This window comes from Phytophthora cinnamomi (genome assembly GCF_018691715.1).
Source record: "Phytophthora cinnamomi strain GKB4 chromosome Unknown Contig92, whole genome shotgun sequence".
Classification (NCBI taxonomy): Eukaryota; Oomycota; class Peronosporomycetes; order Peronosporales; family Peronosporaceae; genus Phytophthora; species Phytophthora cinnamomi.
This window is the reverse complement of record NW_027151025.1, coordinates 1514996-1533424: the sequence shown is the minus strand read 5'-3', so window position 1 is coordinate 1533424 and position 18429 is coordinate 1514996. Positions and strand designations below refer to the sequence as shown.

Sequence of the window (18429 nt, the reverse complement as noted above, 5' to 3'; positions counted from 1 at the left end):
ACGTTGTTATCCCCAATTATAACGACTGCATCGCCATGGTTTGTACAAAGAGCTGCTTCAAAACCATGTACTTCGAAGTATGAGTTTGCATTTATCTCGAAGTTTATCACAGAGTTATTGATCGAGTGACGAAACTCGAAAAAGCTTATGCACTTTGCACTTGGCTGAGAGAAGGACAGCACTAGGGCGCCATTTCGAGTGCAACCATATAAAATTTTTGTCTACCTCTGGTTCACAAAGTGCACAACTGCTGGCGTTCGCAAGGGAAATAACGCCATGCCAAGGACGAGATCGGTCACCGGACGAAGACGGAAAGTCCAGCATGACTTCATGCCGCGAATCTCACTTCAATACTCACGCACACACCACTCCGGCCGAACAATGGACGTGTTTCCGTCTTGATTCGAACCAAGACTGCAAGCGAACTTGAAAACAAATGCGTCAAACTCTACCACACCAACACGCACGCAGGACGGAAACAATAAATCAAAAGCAGTCGTGCTGGGCAAGCGATTCCTTCTTATCCGTGATTAGGAAAAATGGACTGCCGTGGGCAGAGCCAGCAGCCGCCGAGCCTGTCGAAGAACGAGCTCAGCAACCCGGCGCGGCACGAGGCCGCCTTGGTCCCTACAAAGAGCTGCAGCTGGCGCCGCCACGGACGAGATCCCCCTTGTCGACGGGCACATAATCTACGAGCGCGGCTTCTCCTTCTTCTCCTTGTACAGAGCGAGCAGCGACACGCCCGAGACCTTCACGACCTTGAAACGCACACCGGGGATATCACCGACGGCGTGGCCGCGGCGACCGAAGCCCGAGATCAGCACCTCGTCGTTCTCGTCCACGTAGTTCAAGCAGCCATCGCGCGGCACGAAGGCGGCGATCTTCTTCGAGTTCTTGATCAGCTGCACACGGCACGACTTGCGAATGGCAGAGTTGGGCTGCTTGGCCTCAATGCCGCTGCGACGCATCAACAAATTATAGAGGAACAGTCAGCAACCTGATGTCCAGCAGAGATGCACAACAAGCTGCAGCTGCTAGGCTTACATCTTCTCAAGGACGATGCCCTTGGCCATGGAGGAGCCACCGAGCGGGTTGGCCTTCATGGCCGTCACCGAGTGGCTCTTGTTGTAGGACTTCTGCGCCCAGCGCTGCGTGCGGCGGTGCACGCGCAGCTTACGCGCGCAGCGGATACCAGAAGGCTTGTCTGCAGAGCAAAAGAAACCCAATAACAGTCAGCCCCTCACGCCTTCTCGCTAATGCTGTTGTGTCTGCGGTCTCCTGGCGTCTCTGCTGCCCAGCCCATTGCAGCGTCCGTCGCCCTCCTGCTGCTCCTTCTCCTCCTTCCTCCTGTAGCTGCGTCTGTGTCCTGCTTCGGATTTCGCTGGGCCTGTCTGTTGATAGCGCTGCGTCGCCTGATAACGACCTGGTCATTGCGTCTCTGCTGGGGAGAGGGAGGGCAGGAGCGGACGGACGCCTGGGCGGGCGCGAGAGCCTGGAGACCGCTGGGCCGAGAGACGCATACGTACGCTTGGCCATTTTTCAGTCGGAGGAATATCGGAATCTTCACTGAGGACTGCCCAGCTTCCAACAGGCTTGGCTGGCGCGCGAGAATGAATGGAGGACGCCGAGAGGGGCAGTACCGTGGCCGACGCGGACACAATAAGGCGGTCCGACAGGGGTAGGGACTCCGAGCGGAAATAGGCGGGTCACTGTTGAGGATTGGATGAAATACTGCAAGTTTTGACCAATGCGCGGAGGTCATTGTGTCAATACAAATTGTCATACAAAACGCGTTGGCTGCCGGCTTCAACATGACATTGGCGTTGCTGTTGTGCTGCTGTTTCTAGTGCAGCGTGCAAGCTTTCGCAGTCTTCCGCTCTACAACTCGTCGCGCGCCGCCTTTTTCTTCTTGGTTTTCTTCTTCTTGGACTTGTGCTTCTTCTTGCCCTTCTTCGTCTGCTTCTGCTCGGCCTTGAGCTCCTTCTCCAGCTCGTCGCGCTGCTGCTTCTCGTCCGAGAGGATCTCGCTCAGCATGTCGTCCAGGTCTTCGTCGTCTTCGACGACTCCGTCTGCTCCGACTGCTACTTCTTGGATCTCCTCGAACGAGCACTCCTCGCCCAGCTCGGGAACGTCTCCGATCGGAGCTGTGACAATGCTGCCCGAGAGCACGCTCTTCAGGAACGCCGCTGCGTTCTCCTCGTCGAACAGCCCCACGTTGGTCGCGTAGCGCTGCTTCGCCGGAGAGTACACCGCGACGGTGGGCATCTGGAACAGACCGACGCCGAAAGCTTCTGCAAAGTCCTTCTGGCACTTACCATTGACCCACATAAAGTGGAAAGGCTCCCGGTGCTGCTTGCTCTGGGCAGCCACATGAGCGAAGGTGGTCCGCCACTTTGCAAGCCGAGATTCGGGATCGCTGAGCGTATCAACGTGATCCTCGAAAAAGCCAATCGCACAGATTTTGTTGCCACTGCAGAGGTCCTCCATATTCTGTTTCGTCATGTACGGCACGAGCGAGTTCATTGAAGACGCGTCCAGCGATGACAAGTCGATCGCGTCCTCTTCGGATTTGGCGTCCTGAGGGTGGGGATACTGTGCAAGCACCTGCAGAATGAACTGCATGACGTTCGGGTACGTGTACGAGCCCATCATCTTTTTATCGTAAGCAACGACGCCGAACGGCGCCGAAGTAGGGTCCTCCGGGTTAACTTTCGTGGGCACCAAGCAAACCAGCGACGTACTTGCCGACGACTTGACCAGGAATTGTTTCTTCAAGTCTTCGTCAGCGTCGTGAATAATTGCTAGCTTAATCTTTTGCGATGGCACTGAATGCAGTAGTCCCTTCATCATTGGCGGAGTGGCCTTCTTCGACGTGAACAGCAGAATGGGAAGTGCGCGGTTACCTCTGGCGCTGCCAATGAACGCATTCAGGTCAGCTGAGGACTGGATCGTGACAGTGAGGTCGGGAATCGATGCAATAGCCGTCTCCTTTGCCTCATCAATCGTTGAAAATGTTTCAGGAAGAACATCGCCACGCTTCAACGCCCTGTCCTCAGTAAGTCCCAGCGGGAAGATACGCACTCCAGGTCCACCGTAGCGTTCACACAGCTCTGTTTCCTTCTCGCAACTAACTGCGCCGAGCGCCACCACACCAGCCTTGCGATGCAACTCCGTCAGAGACTTCTTCCACTCCTCCTCCGTCAACGCCTGCTCGCGCTCCGCATCCATGAACTCGATAATCCACACCACGTCCGACTTCATCACCAAGTCGTCGAAATCCCTTCCCGTAAAGAACCTGATATACTTTGATCCGCTCTGCTGGCCCTTCCTGTCGCTCTTCTCCCCTCCACTCCCCGCTCCCTGCTTCGCAAACGGCTCAACAAAACCCTTCAGCTCCTGGTACGTCTTGGCGTTCTCCGCCTTGAGCAGCACGTGCTCCGTCATGGACCTCAGCACCATCACAGCCGGCAGCTCCTGCACCTTGAGCTTCTCCATGATCTCCTCCGCGCCGTCCTCCTCCTTGCTCAGGAACACGAAGCTCAGTCCTCGGCCGCTGAACTCCGTGGCCAGCGCCCGGTACATGGGCGTCGCGTGCTTGTGCTTCGAGATCAGCAGCGCCAGCGTCTCCTGCTGTTGCACGCGCGTCTCAAAGCTGCCGACGCTCGCGTCATCGCCCGTCAGCTCCGTGACGAACTCGGTCGGGACGGCCTGCTTCAGCATCCTCTTGATCTTGCGCGGCTTCTCCAGCATCCCCACGTCCGCCTGCACCGGGTCTCGGTACAGCTTGCCCGTGTACGGGTTCTCCTTGGGCGGGTCCTTGTACACGACCAGCGCCGGCAGCTTGGCCAGCTGCCACTTGTTGCCGATCGCGTCCTTGCGGTGCGGCGCGATGTCCACGACGCCGAAGGTCACGAGGCCCTGCAGCTCCGTCTCCAGCTCGGGCAGCGTCGGGTACGCGGCCGTGGCCAGCTCCTGCAGACTCATGTCCTGCGCCTTGGGCTCCGTGCCCAACACCAGCAGCGCGTGCACCTTGGGCGAGCGCTCCACGGCCGCGAGCTCCGCCTTGGACGTGTAGGCCTCGAGCGCGGCGGCGCGCGCGCTCAGCGCCGCCACGAGCAGCAGCCGCGCCACGTTATGAAGCAGCATCGGGAGTGAATGCGCACTGCGACCGCTGCTCCTTGCACTTGGCGATAGTGAAATGCAGTGAAGCGGATTCCGCACTCGAAGGCACTTCCGCACTCGCGGCTGGCTACGTGGCGAAAGATTTGATGCGGAAAGCTCGCGCCCTTCAACTAAATGTGTTATGGTAGGAAATGTGTATGACGTTGGGTAGGTTTTGGCTAGTTGGCCTGCACTTCAACTTGCCTTTATGGCTACAGTGTTGTAGCCAAGTTTACTGGTCGGCGAACGTCGAGCGACCGATTAGCTGCGCCACGATCTGCTCGACCTCATCGGGCGACTTACCGCCCTTGGCCAGGTCCAGAATGAGCTGCTGACGGTCTTGACCACCGATGTTGGGGCTTGAAGCTGGGCTGCCTGCGTCGGCGGTGCGGGGCTCCACGATCGTCCAGGCCTCGCAGTCGAGGCGGTTCTTGCTCACGCACTTGACGATGTAGTCGGCGTCGCACTGCAGCACGTTGCCCGTGAAGCAGGAGACGAAGTAGATGGCGCAGGCGACGTCCGTCTCCATGGTGAAAAGGTCGCGGTCGTCCAGGCGCGTTGAGTCGAACTCGCAGTCGCCGTTGGTGCGGACCTGCAGGAAGCGGTCGTTGCGGGCCGACTGGATGGCGACCTTGTCGTCGTCGATGTGGCGCAGCACGAGCTGCTCGTACACGTCGCGGTTGTCCGCCAGACAGCGAGCCATCTTGGTGCCGACCGGGTTTTGCAGGTTCGTGTGCGTGCGGGTCGAGTGGAGGATGATCGGCACGTCGAACGGAACATCCTTGAGGTCCATGGCGGAGGGTGTGAAGACAAGTGAAGGCCACCGCGCGGGATTGCAAGTGGAGAGCAGCGAAGAGTACGACTGGAGGGGTTCCTTCACCTTTACATGCGTTGGCTTCGGCTAGCTCATCGCACTTCCAAGATGTGACGCGGGTACTATGGAACTTCGATGAATTATTTAGCGAAGGCTGCGGATGAATACAAGAGCGAGGAAGCACTTGAGTAGGTGGGATGATAGAGCGCCTAGCTCACGACAGTGTACGCAAAACTGCTTGTTAATCCCCCTCCCCCTATTTCCATGCACCAAAACGAAAGCTAATTGGTGTGCTGCAACCTCGGGAACAAGAGCTGCCTGCTCTCAGTTCTCAGCTTCATCTTCGTGATTCTCAACTTAGTGGCAATGTGGGCGACGTTGGGGCGGAGTGGACGCCATTGTCAATCCTTTACGCACGTACATCCTCAGACATGGATTTGGCTAAAAAAAAACTTAAGCGTCCAGAGGGAAGATATGCGCTGGGTTTTTGCTGGGCTCTGACGTCACGACCGAAACATCAAATAGGTGCGTCAAGATTCCCTTGATACCTGGCCAGCTCCAAAATGAAGTTTTTGCGCTCTTCACGAGCCACCACATGACGCCGGACGGGCATGAGTGGCGGCATAGTGACGGTAGCACGAGGCTCCACAATGCCCCACTTCTCAAAATGCTGACGGCTTTGATTCTTGCACTGAACCCCGCCTAAGTTTGCGCGCGGAGCGAATTTCCCGTTTGGCATGACGCGAAAAAGAGCGCGCAGCTTGCCCTGCCTCCATTGTTAAGAGTTCGTCTTGCCGGCCTCCTTAAGGTCGAAAACGCACTGTCCGGTGGTACGCACTTGCAAGAACCGCCCGTTGCACAAGCACCGGATGGCCACTTTGTCGTCTCGCACTGCTCGTAGACGTTGCGGTTGTCAGCAAGACAGCGCGCATGCTTCGATCCGAGTGAATTCTGCAGGTTCTTGCAACTACGCACCGACTGCAGAATCACCGGCACATCAAACGGAATCTCCGACAGATCCATGACCGAGTTGGAATTGTCCGTATGACCTTGCTGGAGGCGTGGGAAGAAGGTCTGTCGATTTGAAAGAAAATATCCACGAAGCCGCATTGGCCGATGATTGTGAAGTGACGCTGCATGAACTTGCTGCAAATGGCACAGCAACAACAACAGCAGCAGCAATGCACCCCAGAGGCACAAAGTAGTTTGACATAATACCCCGCCGTGTATTACAGTCTTGCCGCGTGAAAGCGCCGCTCTCTCCATCGCAACTTCCACTGGAAAAAAAAACTGCTGAGCGGCCTCGTTCTTCTTCTATCAACTGTCCCTCGACGCTCCAGCCGCTTACGCCTCGAAGAAGCTCCAGTCCTTCTTCAAGACGCCGTTGATGCGCTTGACCTTGGGGTCCGTCTTGCCTGCTCGCAGCCAATCACACGCCTGTCAGAACCTTTTTTCGGCCAATCACGCAGTTAGTTCCGTCCCGCAGACGCACCGCGGAAGGTGAATCTGCCGAAGACTTTGCCGTGCTTGAGGTCGGGCGACGGGCGGATGCGCACCACCTCCCAGTACGAGGGCTCCGCGTACTTGGCCCAGATGCCGCGCGTCACGCGCGACCCCACGCCGTACTCGCGCGTGGGCGTCAGCACCTGGAAGGCGTTCTTGAAGCTCTTGGCCACGGCCGACATGATGCGCTGCTCTGCCAGTCACTCACCAAGGAAATTGAGAGGCGCAGAGGCCACGCGGCCCAGAAGAGAAATTTACTGTGGAACTTGGGGAGATTTCATTGGGTGAAAAGTTTTCGTTACATTTTGACCCAATCACAGGGCTGCTACATTTTCACGAAAAGGTGCACGGCTTGGCACTTTTACAGCTTGTGCGCCGCCAGCTTGAACTTGCGGAAGAACTTGCCCATGGGCGCCAGCATCTCGTCGTGGTGCGGGATGTCCTGCATGGGCGGATGCATAGACAGTTGGCAATTGTATCGGTCAGTGGTGAAAGGAATTTTAGTGCAATTTTAATAAGGGTGCTGCGTACCTTCATGCGCTTGAGCCAGGCGGCGACCTTGGGGAAGTCCTTCTCCACGTCGGTGAGCAGCCCCATGACCTCGAGCTGCACCACTTCGTTGTAGCACGACAGGTCCACAACAGTAGGCTTGGTGTTGCTCACGAGGTACAAGTTGCCGTGACGCAGCCAGAACTCCAGGATGCGGAACATGTCGGCGATGATCTTGTGCTTCTTCTGGAGCATGGCCTCCATGGCCGGCGTACCGCGGCCGATGTTCACCATGAGCTGGTTGAAGAAGATCTCCGAGCTGCGGCGCGTGTTGAGGTGGTGCCAGTTGGTGTACTCGTGGATCTGCGTGCGTTAAAATCAAGTCAGTCACAGCTGCAGACACCCCCGACTCAAGGCTGCAACTTACACGAGCGCGGATCTTGAGGTCCTTGGGGCACCAGGACTCCCAGCCGTGCTTGTCGGCAAGGTACAGCATGATGGCATGGCTAACAATACAGCAGGCTGTCAGTGAGGTCAATGGGGAACACTTGGCTACATCCTTCCTCACCTCTCAGTGAGCACGAACTCGCCGTCCTTGAGCACGGGGATCTTGCCGATGGGGCTCAGCTGCAGGAACGTCTCGGTGCGCGTCTCGCCCTTGCCCGAGTCCGTGTACTTGTACTCGATCGGGTGGTTGTTCACCTTGCAGAGCCAGTAGACTGCGGACAGTCAGCCCCTTCGTCAGTCAAAGCGACTGTGGGCTAAGAGGTAGAGAGCGTACCGGCGCGCGAGGGCTGGCTGATGGGGCTCGCGTGCAACTGCTCCGGCATTGTGGCAGCGTCTTAACTCGTCACAGCGAGGAAGGTCCGGGACTGCCTCCGATGCAGGCGAAGAGCTCCTCTGTTGATGAATCAATTTGAAGTCGCCATGCACGGTAATGATTGTATCATATCGAATTGGTATTGCGTGCACCACACTACACATCACAAAAATGACCTGTCACAAAAATGACCTGTCACTTCAACATGTACCCATCTACCTTGAAGAGCTCATTTCCATGCAGAGCATGCGATTGAGACGCAGCAGTCTCTAGTTCATCATGCAAGCCGGCCACGCTCGCGCGATGGTATTCCCGTCTTCTCCGCCGTGACGGACGCCGTGTTGCCTCCGCCGTTCGTGGGGCGGCGGCTCCCCATCACCTGTGCACGTTTGTCGCGCTCGCCTGTTATTGTCTCGACGCGCAAGGCGTGCGTTGCCCAGCAATAGAATGCAAAACGCTGCTGCCTTGCCAGACGCGGCGGCCCTAATTTTAGGGGGTGGTCCAAATGCAGGAGGCAGGCAGTCGGCCGGTCCGTTTCGCTGCCAAGCTCTGCAGCCGGACAACAATAGCTCGCGCTCGTGCACTCGGCACTCGCGCTGCCTATGGAGACGTGAACGTGGCAATCCAGTCGAATTGCCCCGAGAAAGCTCAAGACAGGAGGAAGCAGCAGCTCCGGCAAGACTGACCTCGACTCCCTTCGTCTCGGGTGGCAGCCGCCGAGCAGTTGGAATCACTAGCCGCTTCCGGGTGTCGTGGGGAGACTTGCCTCGCCCCTCAGGTCGGTGCACTGGTTTCCTCTCGCCACGTCGGGAGATTGCTCTCCTTCTCTAGCCCATTGCCCATCGCTCCGCCCGAGTCTTCGCCACAGCCGAGTCAAACGCCGTCCAGGTTGCAAAAGCTGCTCCGAATCAGCGACGCCGACCGAGACCGAGTGCTGAGGTTCTCCCATCGCTCGGACAGCGGCAGGGGCGAGGACACCACAAATCTAGTCGCGGACGAGGCCAAGGGCTCCTTGACGCTCCGTGGGCGCAAAAAGAAAAGCACACCTGCAGGGCAGGTGGTGCGCATCGCTTCCGTCACAACGCGCGGATCGAAGATAGGCGGGAAGGAGGACGAGCGCTCGGCGCCCAAGGCCGTGGCGCCTGGCGCTCAGAAGACGGTGACGTCGCTTTTCCTAGGCAATTCCTCTGACCCACCGAAGCAGAAGCAAGATGCCGCCGCTGGCGGCGGCGCCGTGCCAATACGAACGACAATGTTCGGTGGTAGCGGCGCAGCAACGTACAACCACGGCGGTCACCACGGATCCGATGCGATACACACAGCTTTAAACCAGGACCGCGCGAACCAGCGCGTGTCGAGAATTTATCCGCTCACGGACTCGGTGTACGTGGCCCAGACGAAGAAAACCCCCGTGGAAGTCAAGTTTCATCCAGTGACCAGCACATTTGTGAACGAGCCGCGGCTAGAGAAGCTGTACCAGGTAACTTTCGCGCGCGAAAACTCGGCTCGGTCATCACGTATCGCGTTGATTTTCTTCCTCATGTACCTCGTATTCACGGGGTCCAACCTGACGAATCTGTTTTCAGGAGATGCGAGCGTGCGCTCACGAAGCCTCCGGTATTTTGCGGTGGTGTTCAGCCCAATCTTACCAATCCCGCTGCTTGTCTACGTGAGTCGGCGACGCGCCTACGAAATTCAGTTTCAACGGATCTATACGCTTGTCTTGCTATGCTGGAGCTTTTCGATTATTGCCGGTGGCATGTTTTCCATGCTCACGGAATGGTACAACTACGTCTCGAAGGACGTGGACATTATCCTGGAGGAGCTCGAGATCTCCAATTCGGACGATCCACGCACGTTCTACGTGAACAGTACTACACAAAGCAAATGGCAGTTCAAAGCATTATCGGGCACGCGTGCCGGGGTTCTGCAAGCCTACACGAAGGAGATTCTACTTCCCGCGGCCACTATGAACATCAACCTGCTCCGGCTCATCATGATTTTCGTTTTCGTGCCGCTCTTGCGTATCGATACTTTGCACTTCGCGTTGGTAGGTCTTATTACGAGTGTGAGCTACATGATCCTCACGTTTATCTTCTACCCAGTCACGGAGTCGACGCCTTTTATTCTCAACCGCGTCCTAGTGATCTGCTTCCCCATCGTTTTTACCGTTGCGATGCTGCTCCGAAACCGCGATGTTGATCGAGTGGTGCGCCAAGACTTCTTGCACGTTTGGGCTGTAGAGCTGGAAGCGGAGAAGGCGACTCGCGAGAAGAATTTGATTGCTGAAGAGAACCGCACCCTGAAGCAGGAGCTTGCACAACGTGATAGCGACTTCAACTTGGATTTAACCTCACCGCTACATGCTCTGCTAGCCGAGCTCAAGTCCTTCCTCGATTCGGTCGACTTGAGTGATGAGGATACCCAGCGCGGTATGGCCATTGTTCGCAACCTTGCACGGCTTGACCAGAATCTGTTCGTTCCCGATATCAGCGCGCAGATGAAATCTGAGAAGGAAGTGGATAACGATACGAAGAATTGGGCCCTCTCGGTGCTGGCGCGTAAGGACTACGCGGATACAACTCGCTCGGGTGTGGCTATGTCACATAGTTCACACTCGAACTCAAACAGCGACAACCGCAGGAGCTACAAGGACGGCTTAGGAAGTGGAGCTGGGGGAAGTGCAGGATCTGTGGTCATCGCTCCGTTGCCAGATATGCCAACCTGGGAGGATCAAACACTCTCGCGAGTAAAACAGCGCATCCAGCAAGATGGCTGGGACTTGGATACCCTGCAAATTGCGGAGCAAACTGCCAACCGGCCACTCATGTACGTCACGGCCGCCATGTTCGAGCTGCATGAGTTGCACGAAGAATTTCGTGTCGACCGGGTGGTGCTGCGGAATTTCTTGTACGTGTTGGACGACGGGTACTTGGCCAACCCGTACCACAACAGCAGTCATGCTGCCGATGTCGTGAACTCGGTGAACTTCCTCATCACAACACTCGCCGATGGCCAAATCCGAGACACTCTCACGAATCTCGAGTTCTACGCTGCACTGGTGGCTGCCGCTATTCACGATTTCCGCCATCCGGGCAAGTCAAACAACTACCTTATCAAGGCAAAGCACGACTTGGCCCTCCAATACAACGATCGCAGCATTCTGGAGAGTATGCATCTCGCAGAAACCTTTTTCATCATGCGCAACCCGCTGTGCGATATATTCGGGCGCATGAAGGACAAGCCGTATCGTGAGATCAGGAAGGCAATCATTGAGATGGTCCTCAGTACGGATTTGTCCATGCACCTGCAGCTAGTAGGGAACCTCAAGGCCCTGTTACTCCAGGAGGCGACTGCTATTCCCGCGACAGGGAGCAATAATGGCGCAGGGCTTGGCGCTGGAGGTGCTCTGCCAGCCCCGAAGCCTGTAACAGACCCCATGATGATTATGAAAGTAGTCATCAAGTGTGCTGATATCGGTCATGCTGCCAAGAAGAGAAAGCTGCACGTGATCTGGTCAGCGCTCATTATCGAGGAATTTTTCCTGCAGGGCGACAACGAGCGCGCCAATCATTCTGATATTTCACCTTTCATGGACCGACACTCGGAGAATAGCGCAAAGGTATGTTTGCTGTTCTTCTTGACTCACGAGCTGGCGTTGCACTGCTAACATTCGATCTTTGCGTACGTGAAGAATCAAGTTGGTTTCTTCGAGTTTATCGTTCTTCCTTTCTACGATACGGTTGCACAAGTTATATTCGCGCCGGAGTTCGGCGCAATTCACAACATAGCAAAGCAGAACTATACCTTATGGAAAGAGGCCGACCGCAGACAGCTCTCGTCCATCGTGGCCATCAAGAGCGAGGTCTTCCTGAATGACAAAGTTCAAGTGCCATCATAGACATGAGTGTTTGGCGGAGAGGGAGGCCTGTACGACATTGGGCACCCGTTCGACCTCTTTGTAGTAGGCATTAGTATAGCATCGCCCAACCCGCTCCACACGCAATCCACATCCTTTTCTTTCGATCTTGTCAGTCAGATCCATAAAAGTCGCTACTGTGCAGTCATCATACGTCACTGATTTAGCGAGATCACTTGCTCATTCACGAACACGATTCCTCTCTCAAGCACTGAAGACATTTCACTTAGTACCGTTTCCGATGGTTATTCCATACGACGTGCCTATAATTCTGCAGTCGGTGCGCACGCAGAAAAATTTACAAAACCCTCCTGGATCAAGAAAAGCACGTTGTCTAGTTGACAACCGCGACGTCTACGAGCGTGTGATTCTGCATGCTGGTGAAGACAACAAAGTTTCGATTCAATCTTCCCACAGTGGCCGATTCCTGCAAGTCTCCACTTCGAATAGTTGTGTCTTCGACCCGAAGAGCGACAGGCAGTGGGAACATTTTACCATAGAATGCGACGCAGACGGCAACCTGAATTTCATTTCGTGCCACACCGGAACGCTTCTCGTGTGCAACGACAAAGGCGTCGTGAAATGTCCCAGTGACAATCGATACAACTGGGCTGCGTGGCGAATCGTGGAACCGCGGGCTGTCGTCAACCTTGTGCAGGTAGCCCTGGCTCAGCATCAGGTTCTGACTGGGAAGGAGCGGCAAAACTTTATCTTGGAGCTGGTCAAGTGCGGAAAGACACCGGATGAGATTGAACAGATCGTGACGCGTATGTTCGATACGATTCCAACTCGCAGCGCAGTTTATGCTGTTCCAGTCGATAAAAAAGGAGGAGGAGACAAGAAAATAGGGCTGGTCAACGAGTAAAGAGCAGAGCTTTTAACGTAGGTTGGTTAATTGAGTCTGTTGGGGAGCTTTCGTGGATTAGCCCTAAGTTCGGATGTTCCGGTCTCCAACAACAAGCAATACCAGTTTGTACCCTGAGATTTCATTTGGCACAGCAGTCAGACCTGTCATTGTATCCATATATGATATGAGAAACTGGACTATCATAGACAAGATTATTCAAAATCACTATGAATGGGATGTTGGTGCTCGCTGAGGGAGTTGTTTTCGACGACTTATGCTGACTTCGCCATTTTCAATTCTGTACAAGGCATCCGTTGAACTTTCGCTCGCTTTATCAGTACGCGGGTTAAACCGCTTCACCCTCCTTAGCTGGAACTCGGTCCGTTGGACGATCTCTGTTAAGTAGCGCCTCCTTCCTAGAGACTCTTCTCGCGGGTCGAAGTCAGGTCCTCGGCACGGAAGCCGTATCCGAGCATCTTAGTCTTTAGATGCTCTTTGATCTCGCCCACGGTCTCGTAACCCCCCATTAAGTCCGCGGTGAAACAGCCTTCGAATGCTATCGCGACGCAAATGGCCTTCGATGTCGGTGTTGGCAGGGGGATGCGAAGCACCTCGGTGGGAATCCCATGGCTGATTCCTGAAGGACACATGCATACTTTTTGAAGTCTCATCTACCGAATTCTGCAGTTTTTTCTCGTGTCATAGTCCAGCATGAGAAGCGTTGTCAAGAGAATTCGCTGTAGATTACGAGATATCTCGTCAAGTTCCAATGTAAGTAAGGATATTGATGAGTGGTTCGTTTTGACGAGACAATTCTCTGTCCGCAGATTTTTCAAAACATGTCAGCAAAGAGTTTTCATTTCAACTTCTTCCTCGACAAGAACCGTCATGGATCTCACTAATGTGCCGTTCAACGTGCCTGTGATTGTGCAGTCGATCCGTAAGGGCTCGAATCTGCAAAACCCAATTGGCTCGAGTATCGCTCGCTGTCTGGTAGACAACCGCGACTTCTACGAGCAGCTCATCCTACGCAAAGTCAAGGGCGACAAAATCGCCATCGAGTCCGTCTACAACGCGCGTGTCCTGCAGGTCCGTCCATCTGGAGAATGCGTTTTCGTTTCAGGAAAGCCTCGCGAATGGGAGGTGTTCACCATGGAGATAGATTCCGCCGGTTCCCTCTACTTTGTATCATGCCACACGGGGAAAGTGTTGCAGTGCGACGACAACGACGACGCAAAGTGCGCAAACCACAACCGTCAACGTTGGGAAGCTTGGAGAATCGTAGAGCCCCGCCATGGAACTACAGCCAACCAAGATCTACCAACAACATCCGAGCAAATGGATCACGCTCTTGTCGGCAAAGACCGCCAAAACTTCATCTTGGAGCTGATCAAGTACGGCAGGTCGGCGGACGAGATCGAGCAGATCGTGTCGCGACTATTTGATCCACCAGCAGCGTTCGCTTCGAGCTCGCCATCGGTGCTCACCGGTCTCTGCGGCCACAGAGCAGCCTTGCATTAGTGGAGACGAACTTGCTCGCTGTCACTAGGGAGCGTGTCTTCGTTGTACTCAGGGACTGGTGTGTCTGGACGGAATCTCTGTGAAGCTGCAGACGACGCGAGAACAAGTCGATTGTCCTCGTAGTCTGCCACTAATTCATCCATCTTCAGTTGGACGCTGCTTGTGTACTCTTGCCACTGGTGCAGCGCGTCCTGCAGCATCGGGTGCTCCATACTGAGTGTCTCCACCAGCAGCGGCAGGTATGGATTCTGTCGCGTGCTGTTCTCGTCGTAGGACTGCTGGAAAGACGCGTACACTTCGGCCAAGTTGGTCATCGGAGCCAACAGGTAGTGCTGGCACCACTCCACCTTCGTCTGGCCAAGGTGACGGACACGCCTGGCCAACCGTCTGATCAAGTCGTCTTGAGTTTGCCACGCCGTCCGCCAGTACTCCGCTTCTCTGCGGCAGACCACCGCGTTGTTGTCCATAGCTGTATATCTGGCATGGAGCTGCTTCAGCATCACCTTTGCTTGCTTCTCGCGTTCCTTAGCCCCGCTCGGACCCCTTGCCACTCCAGACGTTGACGACAGCGCCTTCATGACATCGACTGCTGTAATGCACTCAGCGTCTATTGTTGCAGTTGTGCCTCGTGAACTTGGTACAGTCGCCGATGGTGTGCAGACAACAGCACCGAAAGCACCGACTTCGAGCAGCAATTCTCGCACGCTTCTGCTTAGCTCATAGGCGTGTGAGCGAACTGGATCGGTGGTTGAGACCGTCGGGGCGAGGCGTTCCAGGACTTGTGCACTTAACTGGACTAGTTCTCCAGCAACAATCGCCAGCGCTTCTTCGAGTTGCTTCACCCTGTCGATGCGGAGGTGGGCCAGACTGGACGGTTCTCGGCCGTAGATCTCACTGAGCTTGATCGTAGTATCATTGTCACGTATGAATGACGCCGACAACTTGCTCACACGAAGCTTCGTCTCGTAGCAGGCGTTTGCGGCATTGGCAGCGCCTCGGATCTGTCCCTCCACACGCTGGAGCTCATCCATGAGCTTCTCTGGAATAGCAAGCATCCACTTGATGGGCTGTCGTTGACCACCAGTTTGCTCGGGTTTGGCAGGTGCCTCGGCCGCATTCTCATCGGCCCCCGCGGCTTTGGCTTCTTTGCGTCCAGCATCGATCACGCCTCGCCACTGGTTCAGTGCCGACAGTAGATTTGTTTCAGCGTTCGCTTGGGCCTGCATCGCATCTTGCAGAAGGCTGGTTTGACGCCGAAGCTGCAAGTTTTGCGCCTGGAGCAGCCTCATCCGGCGCTGTGCGAACTCCATCGAGTCCTCATGGTCGTCGAGTTGGCTGTTGTTGGGCTTGTCGTTCTGCAGCACCGCATTCAACGCCTCCAACTGCTCGATCTCCTCCCGCAACTTGGCGTTCTCGCTCGTCAGCGCCGCATTCTCCTCCTGCAGCGCCTGCACTTGGTTCTTCTTGAACTTGGAGGCGAAGTACGACGGTTGTTTGGCGGGCACCGTCCGCTCGATCGAGATGCCAGGTCCCGTGCGGAGGCTGGTGGTTCGACTCGACTGGGCCAGTTTCTCAGTCGACGCTCGTCCACCGACCTCATCGCTGTCGTCTGCCTCCGGAGACGTCTCGACAGAAGTGTCGAAGTTCCAGTCCACCTTCCCTACCGCAGTCGAACGGGACGCAAGGCCGCTCTCTTTCCTCCAAGCACGACCGAGCGAGCCTCGACTTGGCTTCAACGGAGGGAACCTCGTGCGTCCTTCCGACTGAGCGTACGACTCGTCGTCACCCACCCTGCTGCCGTCGCCCTCTCCAGCCTCCTCCTCGTCGTCGCTCCCGTCGTTGTTGCCCCTAGAGCGTGGACCTTCCCCACCCTGTCTCGACGCTCCCCCCGCAGCGAACCTGGCCGCCAGCAGCGACGAGCTGTTGGTGGTGACGACCCCCGCGGCCGCACTCCTCCTGGACGACTTGATCCGCGTCAGCAGCAGCCGGAACGCCTGCGCGCAGCACTCGCGGTCGAACAGCAGCTTCTGCCACGAGACCAGCGCCGGCGCCCCCAGTCGCTGCCATTCACAACCCCCAACGGGGACACCAACACCCACCCCACCCCAATGTGTGAGACCCCCGTCGTCACCCCCTCAACGTGACCGTCACCCACTCACCGCCAGCTCCGCCGCCGCCGCCCGCATGAAATCTGCTCGGAAGCTCTCCTCCCTCCTCCTGCCATCCCTGCTGGAAAGCACCCACCCCCTCCTGCGTCAGAGCTGCGTCCGGCTCCGTCTCCAATAAGAACCGACCCCCACCCGTCACCCAGCAGCTTGTCGGCCCTGCGCTCCAGTCGCCGGTCTCGGCTCCGACGCTGCAGCTCCTGCGCCACCGCCGCGGACGACGCTTGCTGCAGTCATTCCGACACACCCGTCGGCCATACTCCTCTGGTCAGGGGGTCTTATTCCACAGGTCGAAGGCTCCACACAAAAGACCATACAAACGCACGGACGGACCTCTCGGAAGAGCGCCAGCAGCACCTGCTCCTTCACGCGCCACGGCAGAGCGCGCAGCTGCGACGCCGACTAATAGGATAGAGGCACAGACCAGGTCAGAGAGACATGGCTACACTTTTCATCGTCACTGCAGAGAGAGAAGGAGACGACTGTACCAACTGCTCGAGGCCCGGCAGCGCCGCCAGTTCCTGCTGCAGACGCTCCATGGCGCTCGTCCGGCAAAGTTTGCGAGTAGCTGGAGGATGGAGAGTTGTATTATTTTTCACCCAGCCCTATCTAGACACGAGCCAATCACAACCCATCAAGTCCGATGTGAGCCAATCGGAGCTTGAAAAGCAAGAAAAAAGAGAAGAAAGACCAACTGATTGATTGACTGAGTGAATTGCCGACGTCGAATGGTGTTTGACATTATCGAGTGAGAGATGAAGACAACTACCTCACCGGCACCCCTCCAAACCATTCATTTTTCTGCAGCATCTTGTCAACATGCCGAGTCTCGAGCGTCTCGATATAAATGCGCTTCCTCTCAACACACCGCTGTTGTTAATGACGGCAGAAGGCAATCTTCTTAAAGATGGCGCGATGTTTCCTCTGGTTGAGCTTCAGCAAATTCGAGGTGGAGGGATAGAGATTCGCAGGTCTGGAGCTCCCCGGTTTTTGAGTGGCAATAGTTTTATTACCGACAAGTACGTCACTGATAACCTGGAGCCATACTCAACTCCAAGTGGGATGGTGGTTTTAAAGTCCATCGGCCTTGACTGCTGTCTGGGGATATCAACGGAGGGCCGACACCAATGTGTTAAGTATGAAAATTTTCATGGAGGCACGTGGCAAGAGTGGCTAATGTTGAAACCGGTTCTGCCTGCCAGTTTACTTCTCAAAGATTTAGCCGTTGCTGCTCTTTCCGATTCAAGTGCACGTAGGCAATTAGTCTTGTATCTTTTGGAAGCCAGAAACCCAAGCGAGAGTGTTGCCGACATTCTTAAACTCCTATATGGCGCAGTTCAGCCACTTGGCGGTCTCATCACTGATTTCAGCATCGCTGAGCGTCAAGAACAGGCGCTGCTGAAGTCAATTAAATTGTACACGTCGATGGAAAGAATTCGGGCAATCATGGCGGTTTTGTACGACACAAATCTGAATCTTCCTACCAAAGATCCAACAACTACGATCAAGAGTGAACAAGCAACGGTGGATGCGATGTTGGCTGTTGATGAATGCTCGGCAGAGTGTAGCGAGCAGTATGTCGAAGTGGATCATGCCAGCGTGGGGCACGCTGAGCTCGACGGTATTCCTCTAAACACGCCTCTGGTTATGGTTTCTTCGACTGAATTCACGTTGAGCATGCTGGAAACGGGTTCTTGTTTTGTTGAACTGAAGAGTAACGAAGATGGCCTGGTTACAGTCTACAGTGCCGGCGACAAGTCAAAGTACCTGGTTCTGAATGCGTACCTACAGTGTGTGTTCGGTAGTGCGGACGCCGCGCTGAAATTCAAGATGAAGCTGACCCCGATCGGTCGACTAGTACTGGTGGAACATTTAAGTGGGTGCGTTCTTGAAACGGAGACTCAAGGCCAAACGAACCTGGTGGTGTGCCGAAATTTGTATTCGACAGAGTCGCAGTCATGGCTTTTGTTTAGTACGTGTAATCTTCCATCAACGCTGACATCAGGATTGCAAAAGACGGAGCTCTCACCTGATGGGCGACGCCGGTTGATCATGGAACTTGGGCTGGATGGGATGGCAAGCAAAGATGTTGGTGCGGTCTTGCAGCTGCTCTATGGATCTGCTGTGCCAGCCACAACTCCTAACGCGACGAATGCGATTCGTGTCGAGCGCTTGCAGCAGATACTGGAA

The 18429-nt window shown here is 55.6% G+C and overlaps 7 protein-coding genes across 8 annotated transcripts; 1 reads left to right on the top strand and 6 right to left on the bottom strand.

The window, feature by feature from the left end:
* Positions 1-689: 689 nt before the first annotated feature.
* IUM83_02975 (40S ribosomal protein S23) lies at positions 690-1536 on the bottom strand (the record flags this gene model as incomplete). Its single annotated transcript, XM_067926943.1, has 3 exons — positions 690-957; positions 1045-1204; positions 1527-1536. 3 exons carry the CDS (start codon positions 1534-1536, stop codon positions 690-692), a joined length of 438 nt encoding a protein of 145 aa, XP_067784333.1.
* A 342-nt stretch (positions 1537-1878) lies between these two features.
* On the bottom strand, positions 1879-4146 carry IUM83_02974 (Thioredoxin/protein disulfide isomerase; the record flags this gene model as incomplete). The annotated part of the gene is made up of 1 exon (XM_067926942.1): positions 1879-4146. The coding sequence occupies one exon, from the start codon at positions 4144-4146 to the stop codon at positions 1879-1881; it is 2268 nt and encodes a 755-aa protein (XP_067784332.1).
* A 247-nt stretch (positions 4147-4393) lies between these two features.
* IUM83_02973 (Phosphatidate cytidylyltransferase) lies at positions 4394-4954 on the bottom strand (the record flags this gene model as incomplete). The annotated part of the gene is made up of 1 exon (XM_067926941.1): positions 4394-4954. One exon carries the CDS (start codon positions 4952-4954, stop codon positions 4394-4396), a length of 561 nt encoding a protein of 186 aa, XP_067784331.1.
* Positions 4955-6319: 1365 nt separating this feature from the next.
* Positions 6320-6660, bottom strand: IUM83_02972 (28S ribosomal protein S34, mitochondrial; the record flags this gene model as incomplete). Its single annotated transcript, XM_067926940.1, has 2 exons — positions 6320-6390; positions 6468-6660. 2 exons carry the CDS (start codon positions 6658-6660, stop codon positions 6320-6322), a joined length of 264 nt encoding a protein of 87 aa, XP_067784330.1.
* Positions 6661-6839: 179 nt separating this feature from the next.
* Positions 6840-7797, bottom strand: IUM83_02971 (Glutathione transferase, theta class; the record flags this gene model as incomplete). Its single annotated transcript, XM_067926939.1, has 5 exons — positions 6840-6920; positions 7010-7330; positions 7395-7473; positions 7536-7686; positions 7749-7797. The coding sequence occupies 5 exons, from the start codon at positions 7795-7797 to the stop codon at positions 6840-6842; spliced, it is 681 nt and encodes a 226-aa protein (XP_067784329.1).
* A 714-nt stretch (positions 7798-8511) lies between these two features.
* On the top strand, positions 8512-11688 carry IUM83_02970 (putative cAMP-specific 3',5'-cyclic phosphodiesterase; the record flags this gene model as incomplete). 2 transcript variants are annotated; one of them, XM_067926937.1, is made up of 3 exons in its annotated part: positions 8623-9996; positions 10258-11409; positions 11482-11688. In XM_067926937.1, the coding sequence occupies 3 exons, from the start codon at positions 8623-8625 to the stop codon at positions 11686-11688; spliced, it is 2733 nt and encodes a 910-aa protein (XP_067784328.1). The 2 variants fall into 2 exon arrangements, with proteins under 2 accessions (XP_067784327.1, XP_067784328.1); XM_067926938.1 differs by having other exon boundaries at positions 8512-11409.
* A 2382-nt stretch (positions 11689-14070) lies between these two features.
* IUM83_02969 (Serine hydroxymethyltransferase) lies at positions 14071-16778 on the bottom strand (the record flags this gene model as incomplete). Its single annotated transcript, XM_067926936.1, has 5 exons — positions 14071-16134; positions 16234-16303; positions 16375-16466; positions 16573-16641; positions 16728-16778. The coding sequence occupies 5 exons, from the start codon at positions 16776-16778 to the stop codon at positions 14071-14073; spliced, it is 2346 nt and encodes a 781-aa protein (XP_067784069.1).
* Between the last annotated feature and the right edge of the window lie 1651 nt (positions 16779-18429).